This window comes from Notolepis coatsorum (genome assembly GCF_963971535.1).
Source record: "Notolepis coatsorum genome assembly, chromosome: 20".
In the NCBI taxonomy this organism is placed as follows: Eukaryota; Metazoa; Chordata; class Actinopteri; order Aulopiformes; family Paralepididae; genus Notolepis; species Notolepis coatsorum.
The window spans coordinates 45,146,425-45,172,470 of NC_140184.1; the positions used below are offsets into that span (position 1 = coordinate 45,146,425).

The following is a 26,046-nucleotide window of genomic DNA, read 5'->3' on the forward strand; positions in this document are numbered from 1 at the left end:
TCCAAGTCGCCTGGGAGAACGACAAGGAGCCGTCGTGCTTCAAGTTCTTTCCTCTTTTTATTAAAAAAGAAAGAAACACAGACCGACATGAATCCCACGTGACGCGGCTGAGGGTAAATTTTTTTTTCATTTTTACATCCCGCCACCCTCACCACAGGGAGGAGACGGGAATCCTCAGAGAGACTTCCCACGTGAGCCATGAATTGAAAAGTCACGGTAACATTGAGCCATGTGACCAACAGACTCAAGTTACACGTATATCGAGCGTAGCAGAACACCAAGTTCCTACGCTCTGCCCCGACAACTTGACAATGACAGAACCACACATGGGTCTGAAAAAACTCACGGAAGCCGTCGTCCAATAGAAACGTGCCCAGTGACGTATTCTATGACGGGGGGAAACCCATGACTCAACTGCCCGTGATAGGTGCGGAGTCAGGGAAACCCCCCCCCCCGTGGCAAGCTGCCTAACAGCTTGGCCGGACCGAATGAAAAAGAGGGTAAAAAAAAACGACCAATCAGAAGAGGGAAGGAGGAATTTATCCAGACCCGGCGCCATGGGCGGGCATTAGGGGGCCTGGCCCGCCAACTGAGTCAGCTGTGCCCACCCTGGTCAATTTTTTTTTTATTTTTTTTCAATCAAAGTCGACTATCCAAATCCTTAGTCGGGGACAGCCCTAGTGGGCACTGATGTCAACAACACTACTGAAGCTAGCACGGCACTCTGTGAGAATTCATTTTCTACCCCCAATAACGTCTTTACAGAACATCGCCTTAGTATGCTTCATCGATGCAATTTAATTCAGTTGGCATTTGAGAAGGACTTAACAAAAAACTTCAGGAATGAGTGGAGAGGGGCAGTGTTTTAAGAAGATTTCACTCTGTCCCCAAACGCTGCTTGCCGCTCTACTAATGATGGTGAGTAGCCTGTGGAGGAATTTTGTTTGCTTTTTTATGCACCTTGTTTTTGTCAGTTCAGTACAGTTTATCAGTGAATTCAGAAGTGTTGAATAAATGGAGACTTTTCAAAGATATAGAATAGAATAGAATAGAAATGTATTATCCTGAGGGAAAATTTTACACTGCAAATCGCTCAACATTAAACATTTAGACAGAACAAGTCACGAATAAGAATAACAAAACAAATGGCCTAAGAATAGAATAAAATGAAATAGAATAAAAATAGAATAAAAGATACAGTAAATAAATACAGTAAAAATATACTGAAGTCTACAGTAGGTGTAATATTGCACAGTGCTGTTTAAAAAGTAAGAATCCAGGAAGATGGTAACTGTCACTCTGTGCTCAGTGATGCAGTGAGGCACAGTGATGCATTGTATAGTCTGATGGCTGTCAGAATGAAGGACTTCCTGTGCCGTTCAGTGCTGCATTTAGGTAGTGTGAGCCTATAACATGCTCCTCCTGTCAGCCAAGTCTGTGTATAGTGGGTGGGAGGGGTTTTCCCTGATGGCCTGGAGCTTAGCAAGGTTCCTCCTCTCCGCCACCCTCGCTAGAGTCCAGCTCCACCCCAACCACGCTACTGGCCTTCCTGACCATCTTATCCAGCCTGTTTGTGTCCCCTGCTCTCAGTCCGCTGCCCCAGCAGGTCTGTTATATATATCCGTTCAGTCTGTTTTTGTATAAGTGAATGTTCTTAAGAAATTAGATTTTTCAATTGCCTCTCTGCTGTTTAGTTCAGCACCGTGGGCAGCGCAAAGCAAGCCACAGTGCCATTGTCCAAGCTGAAACGTATAAAAGGGAACCTGTGTTGAAAAACCATTGTGCCCCCCCGAGAACATTTTATGCCCCCCCACTAATTTGTTTCTGCAGCCTGGTCTGGGTTTATCCGGTACCCCCTTGCAAGCCCAACCCTCGAATACGACAACAACAAATAGCCATATGATACCTTAAGTAGCCAGTATGCTAATGAACAGCGCAAAGCTAACTCAATGCATGCTAGCCACAGACAAGTCTGTGAACAGGGTTTATAACAAGGCCAAAGTTTTATATAATGTGAACCCGACACCCGTGTTTATGTTGCAAGACACAGAAGATTTGATAGAGAGAGAGAGCGGCCTGAAACCGTGGTACCTTTACACACACGAGCATTACTGCAGACCAACACAACAGTGTTGCGGCTCAATATCACTGTTTAAGCAACAGAGAACTAACCTCTACCTTTATGTGAAGACCTAATCTTCAGGTCGAGGCAGAAAAAACCTTTTTCAACCGAGTGTAAGCTGCAGGCCTTGCTTAAGCTCTATAACATGAAAATGTAGCGACCAACAAGACTATAAGTCTAGCCCTCCTATCAAACCTACACTAGCGAAAGGTTCACACATCGTATCCCCATCATATGCAGTGAATAAACACACAGTTTGTAACAAAAACAGTCCCTCCTAGGAGGGACCTTTTATTTAACAAAATCATATGGTGGGCCGGGAAGGGAACATGGGGACCAACAGAGGGAAAAAGTCACTAGCGATGCCTGCCACAAGCCGCTCGGGATTTGCCACCCCGGGGAGCCCCGGAGGGACGGTAAAGGACTGGAGGCTCCCTACCGTCACCTCCGAGCGTGGATGGGCCGGCTGCAGTGGCCGAGGCGCCCTCTCTCCTCCTGGCCTTCTTCACTGAAGGGCCAGCAGTGGCAGTGGTAGCAGCGGCGGCTTCGGCGGCGGAACCTCGACGACGAGCCTTCCGTCTGACTCCACCGGCGACAACGGGCGGGGGGAAATGAGGCTGGAGCACGGAACGCTCCTCCTGCATTTCCCTGCAGGTTGAGGTCATCAGCTGCAACGCCGACCCGAAGAGCCCAGCATCGGAGAGGGGTGCCATCAGAAGTGGAGTCCTCTTCCTCTCCGGCACACGCGCCTGCTCCAGCCAAAGGTGGCGCTGGGCTAGAGTGGCCAGGGCGCGTACTTTCCCAGCGGCTCCTGCGGCCTGGGCGAGCTGATCACGTTGCACTTCGGTCAGCTCCGCACCGCCCGTCATTATCCCGGACATGAATCTCGCCAGCTGTGCGATGTTAGACGTGGCAGCCAGAGATTGAGTCGCGGAGATGAATGACTGGTCACTCCAGTAAGCCAACCGCCTCGCCGATTTCCCGTGGGGAACCGGCTTCCGTAACGGCTCCCACACCACCTCAGGACAAAGGAGAGCTGCCATCGGCCTATCAAGCAGAGGCACCCCCTCCTTCATACCTTCTACCAAACCCACCACCCTCGTGACTCGCACGTAGGCGGGGGTGAGGCCCGTGATGTGGGAGACCACCTGTCCCTGACGGACATAGGCCTCCATCGAGGGGAAAAATGGGCAGACAACGCCCGTCTCTCTCACAGGACGACGTTGCCATAGATGACCTATGAGATCATCAGGGACAGGAACAGGCAGTGGCTGCGGCACGCCGTTTGCAACTGCCGCCGCCGCCATGAGCTCGGGGAACAAAGCATGCAGTTCCCCCTGCATACTTTCCCCCACCGAGCTCACGTCCCTCACATGCGGCAGACTACTGGTTGCAGAGCCACATTCCGATGTGGCTGATAGCAGGGCATCCCGCTGCTTAGTCGGAGGTTCTAACCCAACATCAGCGTACGAGGGACCCCAAGGAGACCTATCACCCCCCGCCAGTGTAACCTGGACGGGAGGCGGATATGTCTCCACCGGGGCGTCAAACAAGAACCCGTCTGCCTCTACCATGTAGTCCTCAGTTTCCATCGGCCACGGAGAAGCAGACGCATCCTCATCCGGCTCCAGCAACTCCCCAAAACCAGGCCGTTCGCGTCTACAAGCCACCATCTTACGACGGGAGTGAGCAGACGCAAAAAGTTTGCGTCTCAAATCCTCCGCCACCAGAGGAGCCGGCCGCCCAACAGCGGACGACTCTCCGGCGGCAAAGGAACCAGAGCAGGAACCAGGCCATCTCACAGGAGACGGCGCTGGTGCACCAGCTCCTTGGAGAGGCAAACTACCTACCGGACGCCTACCGGGCGCGGATGCTGTCCACGACAGTGGCGTCAACCCCGCTCCAAGACGTACGGCAGAGGAGGAAATGAAGAACCACTGGTGAAGGGTAACGTTGCTAGCGCGACCCTCCGAGGTAAACATTATGACTTCGCTTTTTTCTTTGTAAAAGTATGAGAGAAAGAAAAAAGCAAGAAAACACGTAACTCAACTTTCTTCAGCTTAATACCCTTGTCAAGTGATTGGTATACAGGCACTTTCTTGTGGTGAAAGTGAAGAAGGAGGCGAGTGTGGGGCCACACACCTGCTTATGAAGGTAGCGGATAGGGGTGTGGCCAGATGAATGTTGGTATGTAAAGGTACATTGTGAGTTTTTATTCAGTGCATATGCAGGAAGTGAGGTTAGTGCAGATGACGCTGAGCGGAAGCTAGTATGATATAGAACTGCCATAGCGTGGAAACAGTTTTGCAATAAAAAGAAATGCTGCAGCCAGACTCCTGACAGGTACACAGAAGAGGCTACCGGTACAGTATAGAATTGATTTCAAGGTTCTCCTGTTTGTTTTTAAAGCCCTAAATGGACATCGCAGACCTCATAACCCCCTACTCCACCACCAGGTTTTTTATTTAAGCTCAGAGGCCGTACCTTTGCAGTTGCAGCCCCTAGACTGTGGAACAACACCCCCCTCTTTGTCAGATCTGCCCCCTCTGTTGATTCCTTTAAGTCCAGACTCAAAACACACCTTTATTCTCTAGCCTTTGGATCCCCCAATACAGTGTTTTTTGCCTATGGTCTGTTTTTAATTTTTTTAATCTGCCTATGCACAATTGTGTGTATTGATGCCTATGTGAGCTCTTATTATAGTTTTTTCTTGCATTTGAGGGACGATCGCACAAAAAGCAGGCAGAGATATTATACTTGTGGTTCATTACATAGCCGATTCCACTGAATTCACTAAAGCTCACACAATTAGTTGTGGCCAGTTTTGTCTAACATTTCTCTGTCTCTGCCATGCAATGTATCATCAATCCTTTTGTTTTATGTTGCAATGGTGATGTATGAGTGACCGGCAGCCATTATGATAAATTAATAATGAAGTAGGCTATACGTCGGACCAGTTCATGAATGAAGACAACCGTTTTTTTTTATTGTTGTGTATAATATTAGATGTTTATCTTGAAATTAACATCATTATATCACTATAGGCCAATGCCTTTATTTAAGCCTACCATAGATCATTGTGTATCACATATAGCCAACCGTGACTTACTAAGGCAGCGTCTCTGATCAGTTGTATAGGCTACTCGTAACAACCCTAATAGCCTATCAATTTGGAAATCTGCTTGAGCAGAATCCAGCTGGAAATTATTAATCTCAATAAGGAACAGTCTTTCTCCCTGAAAACACCTCAGATTTTGCAAGTAGCTGGTAGCTACTCATCACCTTTCATCTTTGTCTACATAGAAAGTGTCTACTGTGATAGTCGCAAGCAGAACTCCCACGACCAACTAGTGCGCTTTTATAAACTTGCTTCATGCGCAATGCGACCACAGAGAGGTTCCCCGCGCTGATCGCCTTTGTGAATTAGGCTAGACACGGAATGAGCGCATACTGCAACCACAGCGCATTCTCTCACAGCCTCACGGTTTGCCCAGTACTGCTCCTCATAGTGAATCTGGTCCTGAGTGTTCAGTGCTGTGTGTTAGCTATCTCATTCATGCCTGATTCATGCCACTGTTCCACACCAGCAGTCTGCCCTACAATACACTACCAGCCTTAATGAACTTCATCTAATGACAAATCACCTGGACCGCAGCGCTCTGCAGCCTGTGTAGCCTATTGGCTGTAAACCACATGTCCTCAAATCAATCACAGTGAAAGACCACTCCCCACACTCCTGCCCTGGATTCGGCTGAGGTGTGGACACAGGCATGAAAATAGCCTGTGGTTTCTTGGGTGCTTGGGAGTGTGTGTCCGTGTCTAACTACTGTACATCTTCCACACCCTCCCAGACCTGCCTAACCTGTTGAGTAATGTATCATCAGCACATTGAGCAGGTACGCTGCTGAAGAGGAAAGGATACTAAGTGACTACAACGGTCAGTGCTGCCTGCACAATGAGCTCTATTACAGTCTCAGCATAGCACTTTTATTGAAAGCTTATCTAGCTGAGCAACATCAGTTTGTTTTCCTGAGTCAGTCGCCAAGAAGTTACATGATCATTTTCCATTTTTAGTTCAAGCAATTCTCACAAGTCAGGGTGTACAGTAGTTATTCAATTCCTTCCTGTTAGGAGCTGTGTGTTTACACAGCTACACCCAGTGTGTTCTGGTCTATGGACTCAAGCAGGCTATGCAAGGCATTCCACATACAAAACAATACAAGGGTGGGGTTTGTACCCTGGCAACCATTGAGCAACAACAGGAAGAAACTCCTAGCCAACTCAAAATACATCAGATGATTGGACGATTCTTTCTCTCACTGTGGACAGAATTCAGCCAATAAAATACAGTGCTTCTGCCAGGAGATCTGTTAGGAGATTGTTATAGGTGTTCACTAGACTTGTCTCCTTGCCTGAAGCACAGTGATGTGCAGCGTAATTAGTCTTTCTTTGGAAACATCTGGGCCCATCAAGCTCACCCCAGAATCCCAGAGGGAGAATCTGAGCCTGGACACATACTCTTGTTAAAGCTGCTGCCTCCTAGAGGACCTGCACACACATCTAAGGACTGGACCAAGCTTTCATCTGCACATTGAGAGACATACCAGACAAAGCCATTTCAAAGTAATGGGGACACAGACGGTCTCACAGGACTGCATTGTGTACTATGGAACCCAGGGAGAATAAATACCAGCACTACCTTAATCTCAACTAACATTATTCCAAGATCCTGAATACACAGGAACATAGCAGGTTGTATTTCAAGGTCTACCAAGGTGGACGACAAATAAAGAAAACCGCTTTGATAGAAACAAGTGAGGTTAGGGAGGAGACATTCCCTGAGGTCTAACAACACATGAACATCACCATACAGCCTGAGAGTGAGTCAGCCGACTGCCTACAAAGGACAGTGCCTACAACCTGGCTCGTCGCCCCCACGCCCACAACATAAACAGATACACAGGAGCTGGAGTCCCCCTGGGGCAGATGAACTGCTTACATGCTGATGTCTTTGTGTTTACTGTATGTGTGTTGTGCACCTATGCGTGCAGGCATTGCTCCCTCACGCTGTTTTGACAAATACTTTGTGACTTTGCACATGATATGATGTATGACAGCAATGATATTATGTTGTCATTAAGATAAGATGAGATATTCCTCTATTGATCCCCTTGGGGACATTTCGGCATAATGCATGGTAGTAAAAACAAGCATTGTAAACAATATAACAAGTCAATATAATTAACTAACTAACTAACTAACTGAAATATACAGTATTCATAAGGTGCAGTATGCATAAGGTAGTGTTATTGTCCTTTTTAGGTTCCTAGTAGTTGTAGTTGGATGTCTAGCAGCAGTCCCTGCCCACTGTTGTGGAGCCTGATGGCCGCTGGTATGAAGGACTGGCCGATGTGGTTAGTTGAGTGTCGGGGGGGGGGGGGGGGGGGGGGGGTATGAGTCTGTGACTGAACGTGCTTTTCATCTTGACTAGCTCGTCAAGGGATTCTCCAGGATAGCAGCCAGCTTCCTTCTCATCCCCCTCTCTACCATCACCTCTAGTCTGACCAGCTCGACTCCCACCACAGAGCTAGCCTTCCTCACCAGCTTGTTCAGTTTGTTGGTGTCCGTCGAGTTGATGTAGCCCCCCCAGCATAGAAGAGGACGCTGGTCACTACAGAATGGTAGAATGACTGCAGCAGTCTATTGCAAACATTGAAGGACCTGAGTCTCCTCAATGGCACGGCTTTATGATGCAAGATGTAGACAAGATAATGTCGCAGGCACAATATGCGCCAATCAGCTGGTACACCTGGCCTGAGCCAAACGGGCAGACCAAAGCAGTTGTAATTGATTCACTGATGTGGGTTTAAAGATGACTCATCTAGGGCTGCTCTTAACACGTTAATGAGTGGGCGGTTATAGTTTTCCTGGTTTAACACATCATATATTTCTTGTTTAATCTCATTGAGTTGTAGCGTCTTGGCAGCGGAGCTGAGTCTCAGCTGTGTGGGGGCTAGCCAAGCCGCATCACCTAACTGAGTACTCGGGGGGGCTGTCACTCAGATTGCAGAAAGGAGGTACAGTATAACTATCCAATGAAAACCAAGCTCCCTGTTTTAACAGTCTCAGAGGTGGAGATAATAATAATAATAATAATAATAATAATAATAATAATAATAATAATAATAATAATAATAATAATAATAATAATAATAATAAACTGTATTTGTGTAGCACCTTTCATACAAGAATTGCAGCCCAAGGTGCTTCACAGCAGTGATTTAGACACAAAATAGACATACAGTAGGCAAAATGTGCATATAATTGGCATAGTTATAGACTGACAATTAGCAGAGGATTTCTGTCATTAAAATCTATGAAAAATAACCATTTTAAATGTAAACATTTTAATTAAAAAAGATTGTAATAGATTTATGTAATTCAAATCTATATAAAAAAAATATTGTAATAGATTGATGTAATTCAAATCTATATATAAAAAGAAAAAAAAAGATTATAATATATTTCTGTGTTAAAATGTCCAACCCCAAGAGGGGTTCCTGCACAGGTCCCACCCACCTCCAGGGTCTGAGGCCCCACTTGTATTGGAAATTGTGCAGTTTTAATCTAATTGATTATGATAGATTTCTGACATTGAAATCTATAAAAGACTATTATCAGATTTCTGACAAAATAAAAGCAATGCATAATGTGCAGACATAGAATGAATATAAAGTAGACCGAATAAGAGCACTGCATTAATATAAACTAGGGCTGTCAAAGTTAATGCTTTAACTTTGGAGATTAATTTAAATTATTTAAAGCATTAAAATTAATTAATCTAGATTAATCTATGGAGTGCAAAATCTTCAACGTTCTGAACTTTCAGCATTATATTTGCTTGTTCTTTTTTTGCATCGACTCATGCACCTTTTTGAAAATCATCTGACATGAAGATGGAACACATTTTTGTTGTTAATATGATTTATAAGTTCATACAAGACATTATCGTCCTCTAAGCCAATCTGCACTTTAACATTGGCCTGGGTTGTTTTTATTTCTGTTAGCGCCGCGGATATAAGAAAGAGGTCTATAGCTGAGTCAATGTTGATGGTTTTGTTGAACATTTGTATTTCACAGGCGAGAAACTATTCAAAGAAAGCTATTAAAATAGTCTTTGAATCTAAATATACTTTCTTTGTGTTGATTTTACATTAATTCCATGATTTTATTCAAGTAAATATCTGTTACAAGCTTCGGTCTTAAATAAAAAAAAATCTATTTTTAATCTAGATTAATCTAGATTAATTACAGAAAGTTGTGAGATTAATTAGTAAAAAAAATTGTATCTATTGACAACACTAATATAAACACAAATTAGCATAAGATAGACGGTAAAATTGTGCAATAGTGCAGTGCAATAAAATAGTTCTCATCTAAATCACAGTCTACTCCGGATGCAATGAGTCCAAGCAGCAGAGTGTATTAACACTTTAATCGCCGAAGACGCCGGAACTCGTCTTTCCTAGCCATGCTCATTCTGCCGAAGACGCCGTAACTCGTCTTTGATGTCAATATTTCAAAAATCTGTCATATTTCCTTTCCGGAGCCCTGAGACACACTGCTGATCTCCTCTCAACTCTCTAGCAGATCGCCAACCGGAAATTAACCTTTGAACCGGTAGTGCTCATTATGTGGTCCGGCCACTCGCTATCGTTAGAGAGACTCCGTCTTGATACAGTGAACATCGATCGGTGCAAATAACTCGAAAAAACAACATGATTTGGACGTATATACTATTATACAACCTGGAAATGGATCGGGCATTTCTCCATCCCATAATAGAAAAAATTCTGTTCCACGCTCATCTGCCAGCGGCGCGAGGAAGCCACGGTAAGATTCGGCGTTATTTTCTAACGTCTTCTATACTAACTGATCTGATGAACATATGACCCACTCTGGATGAATCATCTAACGCTGCCCACGGAATTATAAACGATGCCCCGCCCATCCGGTCATCATCAGATGATGCGTAGAAACTTCTAGAACCACGTCCAGTTGACATTTTTTATCTCGCACAGATTCCTACCAAACTGTATTTGATCATCAATATAATGCATTTAGGGCTATAAATCACGTTCTGAAGAAAGCTGCAGAAAACGATAAAAACATACTTTAGACCATATTTTAGTATGAATATGTGAATGAAAAAGTTTAACGTTGCTACACCCTGAACAATACATATAGGACATTGAATGGGCCATAATAATGGCAATTTAGCAATAGAATTTAAAAAGTTATAGCCCTGCAAAGAAGGGGAACTTCTCCATGTTAAATAGGGCTGGCGAGGGATGGTAAATTATGAATTTAACCCCGGCGATTAAAGTGTTAAAAGGCTATGGTGAAGAGGTACGTTCTTAGCTTACTTTTGAAAATAATATTTAGTGATCTAGCCTGACGCACCTGGGGAGACCGAGCTCACTGTGCAAAAATAGCAGCGTTCAGATGCCACATTTTAAATGTCATTCCCAACATGTCATTATTTTTTGCTCCCACCAGAATCAAAGTAGTCAAAAATATTACCACGGCACGTATTATCACATATCACCTGCAATTAATCCTTTTTTCCCATTATGCTCAGTGTATCACCTTGTGGCAGTATCAGCAGATACGGTTGCACTATATTTGTGGCTGTGCGATGCTGTTCCCATCAGGGCAGCAGTATGCATCATGTTTCACAGTGGGTCAGCGTGACTCAGTTGAAGAGCTGGCTTGACTCCTACGGCATCTTTTTCTGGTCTCACAAATGTATCCTTTACCAAGAGCATGAACAGTGACACCATATTTTGGCTGGATAGTTGTATATTTAATTTGGCTGGATAGTTGTATTGTATATGTATAGTTGTATATTTAAGATTTTAGAATGTATATACATACCAGAACGTATATCCCGGACCGTATTTTATTCTTTATTCTATTTTATTCTTATTTTTTATATTATTATATTCTTATTCCTATTTTAGTCCTATTGACTACCCAAATGTTTATTGTTGTTCAATGTGAGCGATCTGTAGTGCCGAATTTCCCTCTGGATTATTAAAGGATTTCTATTCTATTATATTCTATTGCATCGTGCAGGTCTATGTAGGTCTATCTGTAGCTGAATTGTATCTAAAAATGTACAATAGGTTTTTACCAATGCTATATGCCTATATTTACTGTGGTCTATGGTGGGTCCACGGGACTGTCCGAGTTGAGCTGCACAAGAAAAATAATGAAGGGCAATTGTGAATCATTTCCAAGTGAACGTTGCATATTAATGTGAGTCTGTCTCTTACCTATATGGGCCAAATCAAATCAAAGGTCATGCACTGTAAGTCTGGTTTGCACAACGTCAGATAGGCCACAATAATATGATGTGAAAGAATGTTCTTAACAGAAGGAGGATGCATAGTTCATGGTAAATTATGCTTGGCACACAGTTCTTCAGGTCAACCCCCCACCCCCCTCTATATTTCTTATGCATAAAGACCACGGCCCTATAGAGCTTAAATAGTTCACAACCATGTAGTGAATCTTCAGAGAGGCTGTGCAGCTGTGCATAAGGATGCCATCCATTAAGAGTTAATGGATTCACTTTCACAAAAGGACCTCAAAGCCATAGTCCTCTGTGCTCTGTGTCTGTGGTATAAATAGAAACTTGAGGCAGAATGGACCGATGCTATTTACAGTCCTCCCAATATGTTGCTGAATTGGGCCACATCTACGTTCTCCCTGAGCAGGAAGGAGATAATGGCTCCAATTCCCTCCACTTCACACATGCAGTGATTATATCTCATGCACTTTGTAATTACAATTCTCTCCACGTCATTGCCAAATCAGCAATATTACTGAGAAAATATAGGCTAGCGTAGGAAGAAGCCTGGCATCCGGTCACCCTTGATCTGAACTGTGAGAGATAAACTAAATGACTTCATGAAATGCATGTGTGACCAGATAGAATCAGCAGATAACCTTTACAATACTATGCCATTACTACAATATAGCCCACTTGTTCTTGCTATAAGACTATAAGAAAACCATATTTAAGCTTAAAATGAAGGGAACTGATTAATCTAAGCAAACTGGCAATCAACAGTACCACTGGCACCTACCATATCTAGTACCGTCTGTAAATTACATATATCTATCTCTCTCTCTCTCTCTTTCTTTTCGTGTCACAGACACATGGAGTGACACGGTGGCACCAGTCTGTCTCCCCATGGGATGCTCAGCAGAGCCTCCCTCTCTGTGTGCACTGGGGCCTGGGGAGTGGGCGCTGACACTGAGAGCAATGCAAGGGTTTGGAATGCTTTTGCTTGAGCTTTATCCAACAATAGAGGGGCTTATTTTGGCATTTGATTTTCCAGATGCCAAGATCAAAGCATGCCCTGTCATACACACATGATGAATGACAGAAGTGGGAGGTGAAGTCAAGTTACAAGTTAGACTTCTTTGTTACATTGCTGATTTAGGTATTTCCACTTTTTTTAACACTGTAAAGTTATTTTTTTTGTTTTTGTTTTACACTAATGTAATTTTAGCTATCTTAATTGTTACAGTAGTTTCATTATGCATTGGTGTGTACTGACTTTTAATAATTTTGTTTTTGCAATAGTGATTGTTTTTGTATGTTTTTTTGTGTGTGGACCCCAGGAAGACTAGTTGGTTGCTATCGCACCAGCTAATGGGGATCCCTAATAAAATCAAATCAAACTAATACTCGCTCCCCTATGACTGAAGGTTGTAAGTTGTCCATTTCTGTGTTTTTAGTGAGGACCATCTCACCTCTTAAAATATGACGTTGCACAGGTTCTGTGTTCTAAAATAGTCTAACCTTCAAAAGCTGGGAACGGGTAGTAATGTTTCTCCTGAAGGTCGTGTATGTGCTACAATAAAAAAAATACAGGCAATATTTTACTTATGTATATGGCCATATTGGCTATCAACACCTTATCCTGGCTTAGAGTTTAATCGGGATATGGCTATTATCCATAGTATGTAAAAGCCACCACAGTCAGTCTAGGTTGATTTGAGGATTAAAATATATCCCTTGTTCAATGTTTTGGCTTGTTGATGCACCTTTTTGTTGACATATGAAATAAGAATAGGGCCTTCAACGTGTATATATAGTCATATGATACAGCCTATAGGCCTATACCTTGTTGAAAATGTATCTGTATTAATCCCCATGGGGAAATTCAGGGGTCATAGCAGCACATGGGAGGGGGAGGGGAGGTACAGACAGGGTCATAGAAATAAAGGTATAAGAATAACTATATGAAAGGTGCAGTAGATTGTACATAGAAGAAACAAGATAAAATATGAAATAAAAATAAAGGGTCTACTCTGCTGGACAGGTGATATACTCTCTATAGTCATAGACTGGCATACAATGAGCAGAGAATGTCTGTCATTAAAATATATGAAAAATAAACATTTAAAATGTAAACACCCCTGACTCTATCAACAATAACACAATGCATGTATGTACAGCCCCCCCCTGGTATAATATACAGATTATCCTAAGTCAACCCCATGTACAAATATATATAGCTAAGCTAACCTAAGTCTACTCCGTACAATGTGCAATATAGTCTTAGTCTACCCTGGTATGATGAATAAACCGATTAAGTGGATTATCAATAAATATAAATGTGCGTATACAAATAAGATCTAATGTGCTAATAAATTATCAAGTGATGTGTGAGTCTGTGCAGGGTTCAGTAATTAAGAGTCAAACAGTTCTAACAGTCCTCAAGTTCTCCAGCCGTTATCCAAGTCAATCCTTATCCACGGTTGTGGAGCCTGATGGCTACTGGCACAAAGGACTGACTGAGACGATTAGTGGTGTGTCGGGGGAGGGATGGGTTTATGGCTGAACGTGCTCCTCATCTTAGCTAGCTCCTCATAGAGGGGATGGGAGGAGTTCTCCAAGATAGCATCCGGCTTCTTCCTCATCCTCCTCCCAGTAGTAAGCTACTTGACTGATACTGTGTGACCTATTTCAGAGCCTTGCTGTTCTTACAGCAATGTACATTTCATTTACCGGTAGCTGTGTGGCAGTTAACTAGACCAGGGGTTCCCAAACTTTTCAGGCCGGGACCCAGAAAATAAGGCGTCAGAGAGCCGCGGCCCAATGCACATCGTCAGGCTTTTTTTTATAATTTTTTTTGCCAGGCGACCGATTTTTTAAGCCAAATATCACTTCAATCCTATTAAGTTAGTTCAAGTTAGTTATTCATTTATATGTGCTATTTATGAGAGGGCTAACTTGTTGCAAAATAATAATGATAATAATAATAGCCTCATTAAAAATACTATTGTTGCTTCGGTTGTTTTCTGCGTTTTATGTGCATAATCTGTTATTTAGTTTGAAATGTTCGTTGAAATAAGTAGATTTTTCGATTTTGGTTTATTTATTAAGTTAATATAAAACCATATAGTCACATTTTAGAATACAATAGAATATAATTTTAGAATACAATTAGAAACACTGTCCTGGCCTGCTTCTGAGTTCAGTGTCCTGACAAAAAAAAAAAAAAAAAAATTGATTTTTTTTTTCTTTTAATCATCTCGCGGCCCTCCCGTGGCTGCTCGCGGCCCACCTTTGGGTCGCGACCCCGACTTTGGGAACCACTGAACTAGACCACAAGTTGCTTCTGCATTTGTTATTCTGCTCTGGGGTCAGCATCAACAGAAACACTGGTCACTGGTGTGTCTGTGCTTTCTCCTTTTCCTGTTCATGTACTGAATATAAATCCCTGTGTGAACTCAATAAACTTCAGAACAACCTTGAAGTCACTTTGTTCTCCGAGGATCCCAAAACTGCTTTAGGTAACCTGATCACTGCTGAATGCGGCCACACTAACGGTCAACTGGTCACAATGCGTGGGTTTTTCCAGATGCTCTGGCAAAGTTTTCCAAAGATTGTATGGTGCTTTGAGAAAATGTATCATTCTAATGTTGTAACTGTACCTGTTGTAACTGCATGCTTTATGAGAGTATGTTTCATTACTATTGCACAAGTTATTCAGGAGCTATACCCATGACGGATCAGTGTCACTCATGTTACAGTGAACATTATGAATCCACTTGTGACAATAGACCTCTCACACGTGTCGTAATCTTTCTGCCCAAATAAGGGCGGGCAGCTCCTTTGGCATGGGACAATTACTGTATTAATTAATTGTGTTAAACTAGCATCGTCTGTGATTCGCTCTTTACCTTGAGCAAGGTCTTCTATCTCTGATAGGAAGGCAGGGGATTTAGACTTTCAAAACGTCAGTTTAAAAAAAGGGAACCAAAACTAGCTTAGCATTGCAACTTAGGTCACCTGACGTTAGCAGCTCCAGTGTATTCTCGTAGTGTGGGGGGGGGGGTAAAGAAATTGCAACATCCGGCCATTTATTGTTAGTGATGTGGCTCTTAAATTAGTATAGTTAGCTAAACATACTGTATAATCCTCCTGTAAAATGATACTTCACCCCAGATTACCTCTCACCCCAAATGCAATATAAGGGACAACATTACTGGTACACGGGAAAACACTGTTAATTTTTGCCATATGCTGGGGAATAAGGAACGTTTTAGACACTTGAGGTCTATTATATATATTATATAATATATATTATATCTGCAGTCATGTTGCTGTCAAGGGGACATGTGGTGAACACTTGATCTAATAACACCTGATCTACTGGCTCAGTTTCAGTAATATTGAATTACCAGTGATTGTCAGGAGTGTAATAATGCCAAGTTCGAACCAGCAAGGTTCCTCAAGGAACCTAAAAAAGGTTCCTCTATCAACTCAAAGAACCCCTAAAGATTCTCAAAGAGCCTTTTCCTTTTACAGAGCATGCTTGCTGATGTGTGTGCCCCCCTCTGGGTGACATGATTCACTAGAAGTTGAGCAGGGACATACTGTATCAGAGAAAAGATAGCCTGCAACTGCTCACAATGACATGGTGAAATGAGTCCATTACTCACTGAATTCACTGAAATTAAATTAGACTATTTGTGGAAGTAATTGATTATATGCCAGCCATGTTTGGAGTGAAGCAGGGTTGAATTTGCAACCGTTGGAGATTGAACAATAGGCCTAGAAACCTGGATTGCCAGAAATGTGGTCTGTAGAACCATTCTTGCCACTCAAATGTGTGAATTCTAGTTATTGCAATTGTAACAGGGTTTTAAAATTATTTCAGAGTGGCTGCTCTGGGCAAGCCTTTATCCTATGTGCTTATGGTGACAATAGTTCAACAGTCCAGAGCAGGCTAGTCCTGTCTAGCAGGTGCCTCTGCTTAACGTAAGGTTATGTATATAACCAAGTTCTATGAATACTGGTGACGCTCAGCATCATTCTGCATATATCTCGCTTCAGTGTATATACACTGAATAATTTCAAAATGTACCTTTACATACCAACATCCGTCTGACCACACCCTCATCTGCTGCCTATATAAGCAGGGGTGGGGCCACACACTCATCTGCTTCCCAAAAAATTTCACCACAATGAAAAATCAAGGGCCGCAGCGGCGTCCTGACGCTGAGCGTCACCAGTATTCATAGAACTTGGTTATATACATAACCTTACGTTCTATATCATACTGGCTTCCGCTCAGCGTCATTCTGCATAACAGGAGCTGAGCGGGAGCCAGAAGCTCGACAAATGTACCCCGCTGAGGCCCCCCACAACCATCAGACCGGAGAGGACCGAGCCCCCCGACCCTCCCTAATGGAGGATACCCTCCCTATTGGAGGACGGGAGGGAGACGGATTCCGACCGTGCGAAGAGAAACTCGAGCAACTCAACGCACAGGGTGAGCAAACCGTGGCTTGACCCCACGACTACGCACACGCACAACCCGCATGCCACCAGGGAACGAACGGAAGGAACAACCCTCGTTACTGCCCCCAAAATCACGGGGTCAAGAGCAAACTCAACCCTGTGGCAAGGCCGTAGCAGCGGAGCGCGAAAGAAGACCCAGACCCACTGAAGGGACTGGATCCCCTGGAAAAAGGGGGCCCGGAGACGTCAATGACGCCAATCATCAAGACCTCACCAGGCGGTCACTTAGTGACACCGCCCCCCACATCGCCAGCGTATTCGGACAGGGCCCCTCCAAGAGCGGGCCCTTCCCCCCACTAGTACGCCGCCTGACCCTGACACAGGCATTCAGCATGGCCGTAACTTGAAGCACTCAAAAGGCTAACCATAGCGGAAGCAGGCAGCGCACCGGGGAGACGACCCCAGAGGGGTCGATCCCTTAAACCAGGCAGCAGGCTTTAGACCCGAGCCTGGAGCACTGCGGACGAGACAGGCACCAAAAGGGTCAACTGAAAACAGCACCCCGGCGGAAGGGGCGTATGCTGGCATTGTTGCGCACCATGACAAAGCCTCCACCAAAAACCCCCACCCAGAGGGGTTGAGGCAGAGAAGGCTGACACGATTGGCAGACGACCAGTTGAACTTCTCTGCTCACATCGCAGCGACAACCAGAACCTGCCGATTCCTCCTGAGCAACGTCAGAAGGATCCGCCCCTTCCTGACAAAAGAAGCCACCCAACTCCTCGTCCAATCAACAGTCATCTCCCGCCTCGACTACTGCAACGCACTGCTCGCTGGCCTCCCGGCCACTGCCACTAAGCCTCTTCAACTCATTCAGAACGCAGCGGCCCGCCTGATCTCAAACCTACCGAAGTCGGCCCATGTCACCCCACTTCTTAGGGACCTGCACTGGCTCCCCATTGCTGCACGAATCCGCTTCAAGGCCCTCGACCTAGCATACCGTGCGGCAAAGGGAACTGCTCCCGCCTACCTCCGGTCAATGGTCTCTAACTACACACCCTCAAGACCCCTATGCTCTGCATCTTCTGGCCGCCTCAGACCTACTCCTATCCAAGCTCCGGGAGGGTCATCAAAGAGAAGTCGCCTATTCTCAATCCTTGCCCCACAATGGTGGAATGAACTACCCACCCCAGTTAGGACAGCCGAAACACGTCCAATCTTTCGCCGTCGACTAAAGACGCACTTCTTCAACCATTATCTGAATAAAAAAAAAATTATAATAAAAAAAAAATATATCTAACCCTAACTAACCATACTGTCATGCACTTGTCCTAATAAACTAACCTACACTGTAGCACTCAACACTTTGATGAACATTGTTACTCAGCTGATAGAGTTGTGCCCTTCCTGATGGCTTGTCGTACAGAACTTGTAAGTCGCTTTGGATAAAAGCGTCAGCTAAATGACTAAATGTAAATGTAAAATGTAAATGTAAATGTTATGAACGTGCAGGGGCACACTCAACCGGGTAACCCGGGAGTTGACTCTGCTCCAACACACCAGGGAATCAACCACCCTCTTGGTACCACATGCGGTGGTTGTTCCTATAACCCCTCAAGAAAAAACTCCAAAACACACCTGCGGGTATACACTGGCTATACCGCAGTACAAGTGTTTCAGTTTTCAAAAAGGGTTATTCCAGGCCTACGGTCGACGAAACACAACTTCGGACCGGGCCCGGCGGCCCGGGAAGCACACAGGGATGCCAGAGGAGGTCCATAAGACCACCCCAACAGCCCCCTCTTCGCCATGCGTAAGAGAGGAGCGAAAAGAATGGAGAACCAGCCCCTTCATGATAATGCCAGGTACAACATGTACCCAACAAAGGGTTTCCATAACGCCCAACCCTGTGACACCCGGGCCGACCCGGCATCTTTTCCCCTGAAAAAAGCACAAGTCCCTCAGGGTACCAGAACAGCAGATCTGCGTCCCTGGTGGACAACGGGTTAACTGACCTGGACCAGCGTGACCAGAACCAGTCCCGTGCCCTAACCACGCCGACGTCCCCACTCCAGGAGAGGGGGTAGGTATGCGTGTCGATCTAAAACATGAAAAGAGGGCGCCACCCAGACGGTCCCATTCGTACCGCGCTCAGTGGCCCACCCCAAGGGCGTGAGACCCCTCTACCTATGTTCTGATCTATTCCGTTAACATCCCCCAGATATGAACGAGAATACGTCGAGACAAACCTAATAAACTGGCGCTCGGAAGAGACAACTCCATCCCAGTTGCCCTATAAAAACGCTGTTTTAATAACGAGCAACCAAGGCGCACCAGCCTCATGCGTGACTCCTATCAGAAACACCCAGAGCCAGCACTATGTACGCGTCGAGACCCAAACACATCAATGGATAGTCTAACAAGACACCAGACATTGTTCCTCCAAGTCGCCTGGGAGAACGACAAGGAGCCATCGTGCTTCATGTTCTTCCCTCTTTTTATTCAAAAAAGAAAGAAACACAGACTGACATGAATCCCACGTGACGCAGCTGAGGGTAATTTTTTTTCCATTTTTACATCCCGCCACCCTCGCCACAGGGAGGAGACGGGAATCCCCAGAGAGACTTCCCACGCGAGCTGTATAGATTGAAAAGAAACATTGCAACATTGAGCTATGTAACACTTGGGTTAGGGTTCTCCGAGGAGGAGGCACTGAACCAATACACACTCAATAATCGAATTGAATCGAATACACATACAATAGAGCAGAACTCCTTTTTTGAAGTTCTACTCATCTTGACAATCTGAGGAGGAGGCTCTGAAACTCTGAGGAGGCTCCCTCACTGGGAAGGAGAGTCCGAACTCACAGAAAGCACTTCTCTCTGAGGAGGAGGTTCGTGAGGAGGAGCTCTGACAACTCCCTGAAACAGATCCATAACATGGAACCTGAACAACTCATGGAAGTCTTACCAATAGAGACGCGCTCAGTGACGTACTCTATGGCGGGGGAATTTCCGCAGTGCACACGCCCAATTTTTCAGGGTTACATCGTATCCCCACAAACACAGTGACACAATATATTGTAAACAAACATGTCTGAGAGGAGGGGGGGAAGCCCCAGGGAACCGGGGGGTCACCCCTCCTATCTTACCCTTGATATGACCAAGTTGAACAGGTACCCCTGTTAATATGTGAACATGCTGTTCATTGTCATCACAGGCTGAGAAAAGATTCATTCCTCAATCACATGTCACTAAGCATAGCTTCACAGGTTAACTAACCCTCTTAGTTGTGAGTTCACCCACGTTACAATGTTACAATTTGTTACATGAACACACATGTTCTCATCACAACTAACCAGCTAATTTTTACACATGTAAAAAACAACACCGATTTACTATGGAGAGAGAAGCTATACCAGTGACAAGACAATTCACACACAACACGCATCGTATCCTCAATGTATTGCAGCAACACATGTTTTGGAAACATCGTTATTACAAAACATTTAGAAGGGAAGAAAAGAAGAAGTGTTTAAAGTCCGGTCAGGACTCCTACCTTCACCCTGAGCGCAGGCCGAGAGGACTGCAAAACTGGTCAACGGGACACCGAGTCGAACCCAGCATCTCCTGCGTTGGTGACGAGGGTATGTCCGCTATGCCACCCAGCCGCCGCTCTCCATGTTGACGAAGTCCTCGCTGGCACTGGCACCCGGGTGTAGGGTCGACTAACATCCTCTGTCAAAGATGACGTCGTAGTCAGAGTGTTTAAGGCATGTTATAGTCACAGTAACGTTCCACAGTGTAGCATTAAGCTAACAGCCGCTCTCGACTGATAGCAGCAAGCTAACGTTTCCTAGCCTTAGTGAACGCAACGGGCTAGCGCCGCAGCTAACAGCTGACTGGCTAACAGGTAGGCCACAACTAGCACGCAAGCTAAGCAGCTATCACCTGAACTGTACACAACGACATAACAAGCCACACTTCAGACAGGCCGCTGTCCAAGTCCCTCCCCATCCTAAGAGGGAAGAGAAAAAGAAATGTCAAACACAGTTTTCAACGGTGATTTACCAGACATACAGCGGAGCCGGCACAATTCCCATCCGGGCTGCAGCCGACTTGAGCATGGATCTTCCGATAACGAAGATCCATGCCCACATTTCCTCGTTAGGGTGTACTTCCACATTCATGTGAAAGATGGGGCCTGCACGGGACAGAGAAGCATCCGCTCGTCCAGAGAATCCCGGGTTCAAACCAGGTCTCGGTCGCGGCCCACTAGGTTGACCATCATGGGCGTCAGACCAAGATCCTCCGTCCGCCGCTTAAGAAGCTGAGCAGAGGACCCCAGTCCGGGGTCGGCTTTCGTAAAATTGTCAGCTAACCCCCATAGCGTTAACAGACAACTAGCGCTCGCAAGCAAAACAGTACTCACCCAACACGGAAGCAACCCAGTTTCTCACAACAGCCGGTGCCTCCCACAGTCCAGCTGTATGACCGGAGGGCCAAACCCATCCAGCCGCAGCAAGGAGGACCGCAGTTGGGGAGTATATCAGCGGCGCGAGCCCCTAATACGAAAAAGCCGGTGGAGGTCAGAATGATCATCATCTTCCAGACACTCCAGTGACGAAGACAATATCGCCGTATTTTCTCGAAAATAGTGAGAGAAAATAAAGATATAATGTCAACGTATCTCCTTGTCTTCTGTTTTCCTCTCTTCCTTTCCTAATTCAAGTGGTGGTATACAGGCACTTCTTTGTGGTGAAATTTGAGAAGGAGATGAGTGTGTGGCCCCACCCCTGCTTATATAGGCAGCAGATGGGGGTGTGGTCAGACGGATGTTGGTATGTAATTGGTACATTTTGAAATTATTCAGTGTATATACGCTGAAGCGAGATATATGCAGAATGACGCTGAGCGGAAGCCAGTATGATATAGAACCGCACTGGAAAAATGTGTCTTGCAGAGTGACAGTTTTACTACTTCACATAATTGCATGGAAATAAACCTTAATTCAGTTGAATGATCATCTCTTTGGTGTTTCCTGCAATAACGCTCAGCGCAACACCAGTCTGATTTATTAGCGTTAAATAGCATACCTGAAAACCAAGAAATAGCTGTACAAAGATGATTCTCATGCACAGACATATAAAATGACCCACTCCATTGAGAATGGGAACAAGAAATCACAAAATATGGAAGTATATTTCTAGGAAAATAAATGGTTCTTAAGTTTACCATTATGAGATAGCTTGTAAAACAACGAAACACATACTCAAATCCTGCTCTGTAGGCTACATATTGTCACCTATTGCAAGTATTATCCTTTTGCCATTACAAACCACTTGTGTAAAACATGAATTGACAACAATTTACTGATTCTGACCCAGATGTAAAAAGATAATAATAATACATAAATAAATACAATTGGCAGTTTCACATTCTCAATTTCAAATTAAAAGTAATTTACATCTCTCGTTAGTCTTATTATAAAAAAGAATTACCTTGGTTTGCCACAACTGCTCAAAGACATGGCATAAATCCTATGTTCCTTGGCTATTATTCCATCTGCTGGTTGTCATTAGCTAGGCTTATTCTGAATTATGAAGTATGATTCGGCTATTTACTTAATTTTAACACGCTTTTTGCTGATTAAATAAAGCGGTGATCCATTGACTTTGAATTAAATATTAAGTCAAATGAACCTTTACTTTGAAAACCGTAATAACCTCTTTTCCGGATATGACGACTTCCGGTTGTAGTTTTAGCTGTAAATTGAAGGTGAAATCCCCCTTACTGCAGGTTATCCGCTGAAGGACCTGTGCGCCCCTACTTTTTTGCTCACTGTCTACGTCACAGACAGTGCAGTGCAATAATACCCCACTTCCAAAAATAGCACTACAACACTGTAGGTGACTGTAGTCTAATTATATAAGATTGCACTTGCAAAACCTGCGTTTACAATCATTTTATAGACGTAGGCCTGCTATACCCATTTGGGGGTTGCTCTTTATTTATTTATGAGCGAACATGTTATATAGTCTATGCAGGCCTGTGGACAGGTGTTATGCCGAATTTTCTATCCGAATTCCACTCCCCCTCATTTCCCCCGGAATAGTCTGTGCCTGGCAGTGGGCACATCATTACTTGGGATGCTGCGGCATCTCTAAATGCCCACAACCCCCAATAATGTCCTTATTATACCAGAGAGATAGGAGGGGGTATAAGATCACGGCAATGCAGTTTAAATCCAGTCCTGCCGAACATGTAGCCCAGTCTCCTTGAGTAGAGCTATGGAGTTCTCGAAGGTAGTGGAAATACACAAAAATGTTTGATGTGAAAAACACAACCTGCAGCATTTTATTTGTACTACTACGTTTACTGGTAGTCGTGGTAGGTTACGTTGTAAGTGAATGAAATATAGTATCCTATACGCGACATACCAGTGACCAGTTATGTAAACAGTGATTTGGTAAGTTAACTCTTGCTCTATCGGATGCTGGAATAGCCTATTGGTGGGCAAAACTGTTGTCCTAACAGTCCATGATCCATCTGAGGATGGACTGTATAGAAAACGTGTTCACCTAGGCTACTGCGTCTTTAGACACCCACTGTTCCTAACTTCGATGTTCTGTACAGTCATGCGGATGCTCCTGCTTTAATTCTTACCGTTAATCTGAGCCGAGATGTGTTGCAGCATCAAGTTTCCAAAAAGGAAACCCACCGCCAGCATCAGTGCGTCGGAGCGCATCTTGGGGTTCGAGGACCAGGGCTCTTAGGAGCAGCACGGAGGTGGGAGGACCGGAGGAGATAGTCTGTTGATCGCAGATTATTATACAGATGGGCTGGACATTATTATCAGATGATTGCGTTGAGTTATTTTGAACCTGGCAGCCGAGGATAAAATAGACATTTAAAAAAAAAATTAAATCCCCTGGGCAAAAAAATAACCTTGACAGGAAGCGATGAATGGTCAAGAACACGCACGGCCAGTGGCTCAGGGATGCCGATCGTATGGGGCCATAGGCGGTGAAGCCTCCTTCCTCGGACTGTGCGGAGGAGAGAGAGAGGTCGGGTGTCACGGAGCGCGTCCGCGGTGCAGTTCTGGGGAATCAAAGGTGCGCAGACCGCTGCGCAGTGACACCACAATAGTCATGGTGATTAAAATGAAAAGTGCGTGAAAGATGGAAGGGGGGCAAGTCAACCGACTTAAACATACATCTGTTGGCCCCGTCCGCCTGTTTCACACCGAAGAGATGATAGGCTCAGGCTGTGATTGTCAAATCTCACTGATGAGCTAGTAATGATATTTATATTATGACGAATGTACACTATATGCGCACATGACATGTGGCTCATAGCCCAAGCGGGCGCACGCGCATACTACACCTCCCTCCGCAATGCATGTTAATATTCGTATTAGTTCTGACTACGAACTATTATTATTATCAATAATACGAATATTAACATGCATTGCTGAGGGAGGTGTAGTATGCGCGTGCGCCCGCTTGGCTATGAGCCACATGTCATGTGCGCATATAGTGTATATTAGTTATTATTATTATTATTATTATTATTATTATTATTATTATTATTATTATTATTATTATTATTATTATTATTATTATTATTATTATTTTTATTATTATTATTATTATTATTATTATTATTATTATTATTATTATTATTATTATTATTATTATTATTATTATGAATAATAATAATTCCACAGTAATTTCATACCAGGTGGGCCCGCTCATTGTGTGCGTGTGTGTGTGTGTGGGGGGGGGCACCATTATATGGTCTGCCCCCAGCCCCCCACCTATCCACACACACACACACACACACACACACACACACACACACACACACACACACACACACACACACACACACACACACACACACACACACACACACACACACACACACACACACACACACACAGAAACACACAACCACACATGCACACTTTCTACTGTAAAATATTGCAATACTTACTTGTAATGAATTTATTTAATTCAATCCAATCTGTGATTTATTTGTATTTAATTGTATTTTATTTCCAGTGAGTTTATATTCACATACATTATTGGATAATCTGGATAGAACAGTGCTATTTTGAACTTTATTAGCCTATTGCAAATTGGAATAGGACCTTTTCATAAACATTCTATTTTGGCCCAAGTTTATTTTCTTACTGTAGTGTTTTGCTAATACAGTAGCCGTCAGGAAATACTCTGGGACCCAAGCTGTTTCCCTGGCAACGGAATTCTTCTGAAAAGGTCTTTAGATGGGTTTCACTCCAGTGTTTACAAACATCACCAATGTAAACCCAATCATTAACAGCCATAAAATACAACAAATACAATTTAACAAATAAAAAAACTCAAATGTACCTTTTAGTCTATAGTGTTAATAACTTTATTAAGAGCTGTCAATCAATTAGATAATGAAAAAAATCTCTTCATTGTTCATTAAAATATTGAATAGCGGGGCTACCCATTTGCTTACATTTGGATGGGAACACACCAACATTTGTAACATCTTACCTTCTTCTCCAGAGTCAGACAGGAAGATAGATACTAATGTCCTTCTGTTCAACCTCAGGCTATTCAATCAGATGATATTGAGAAATATAAGGGATGGTTTGCTGCCATTTGAAATGTTTTATTATTATTATCTATACAGTATATCGTTTTGTTGGGGCAGTTCACCCAACATGAAAACAATAATAATAAAATAAAATAAATACATACCCCCCCCCCCCCCCCCCCCCCCCCCCCCACTTACTTGTGCTATATATCAATCCAGATCAGTGTGATTTACTGAGTTTTGGCGATATCTACCATAGAGATATCTGCCATCACTCCAATACAATGGAGCTGAATGCCACTTTGTTTGTGGCACTCAAAGCACCAAAGAAATACATAAAAACACAAAAGCAGTGTCTCTTTCCAGAAATCATGACCCGGTTACTCTTGATAATCCACAGTCCCAGTTGTGATCAGTTTCATGTAGATCTGCTTTCTACCCAAGTACATCGCCATTCATTATTATAGGGAAAATATGTTTTTCTTTTATATTTTTGGTGAACT

At 44.0% G+C, this 26,046-nt stretch overlaps 1 protein-coding gene across 1 annotated transcript in view; it reads right to left on the minus strand.

Annotated features, from left to right (window-relative positions):
* The window catches only part of LOC311247357 (neuroplastin-like), a 63,104-nt gene extending 39,066 nt beyond the window's left edge, over positions 1 to 24,038 (minus strand). The window contains exon 1 of the mRNA XM_084337729.1: positions 23,618 to 24,038. Within this exon, the coding sequence (XP_084193855.1) occupies positions 23,618 to 23,699 (82 nt within the window). The 5' untranslated portion in view covers positions 23,700 to 24,038. The remainder of the gene's footprint in view (positions 1 to 23,617) is intronic.
* Positions 24,039 to 26,046: the final 2,008 nt, after the last annotated feature.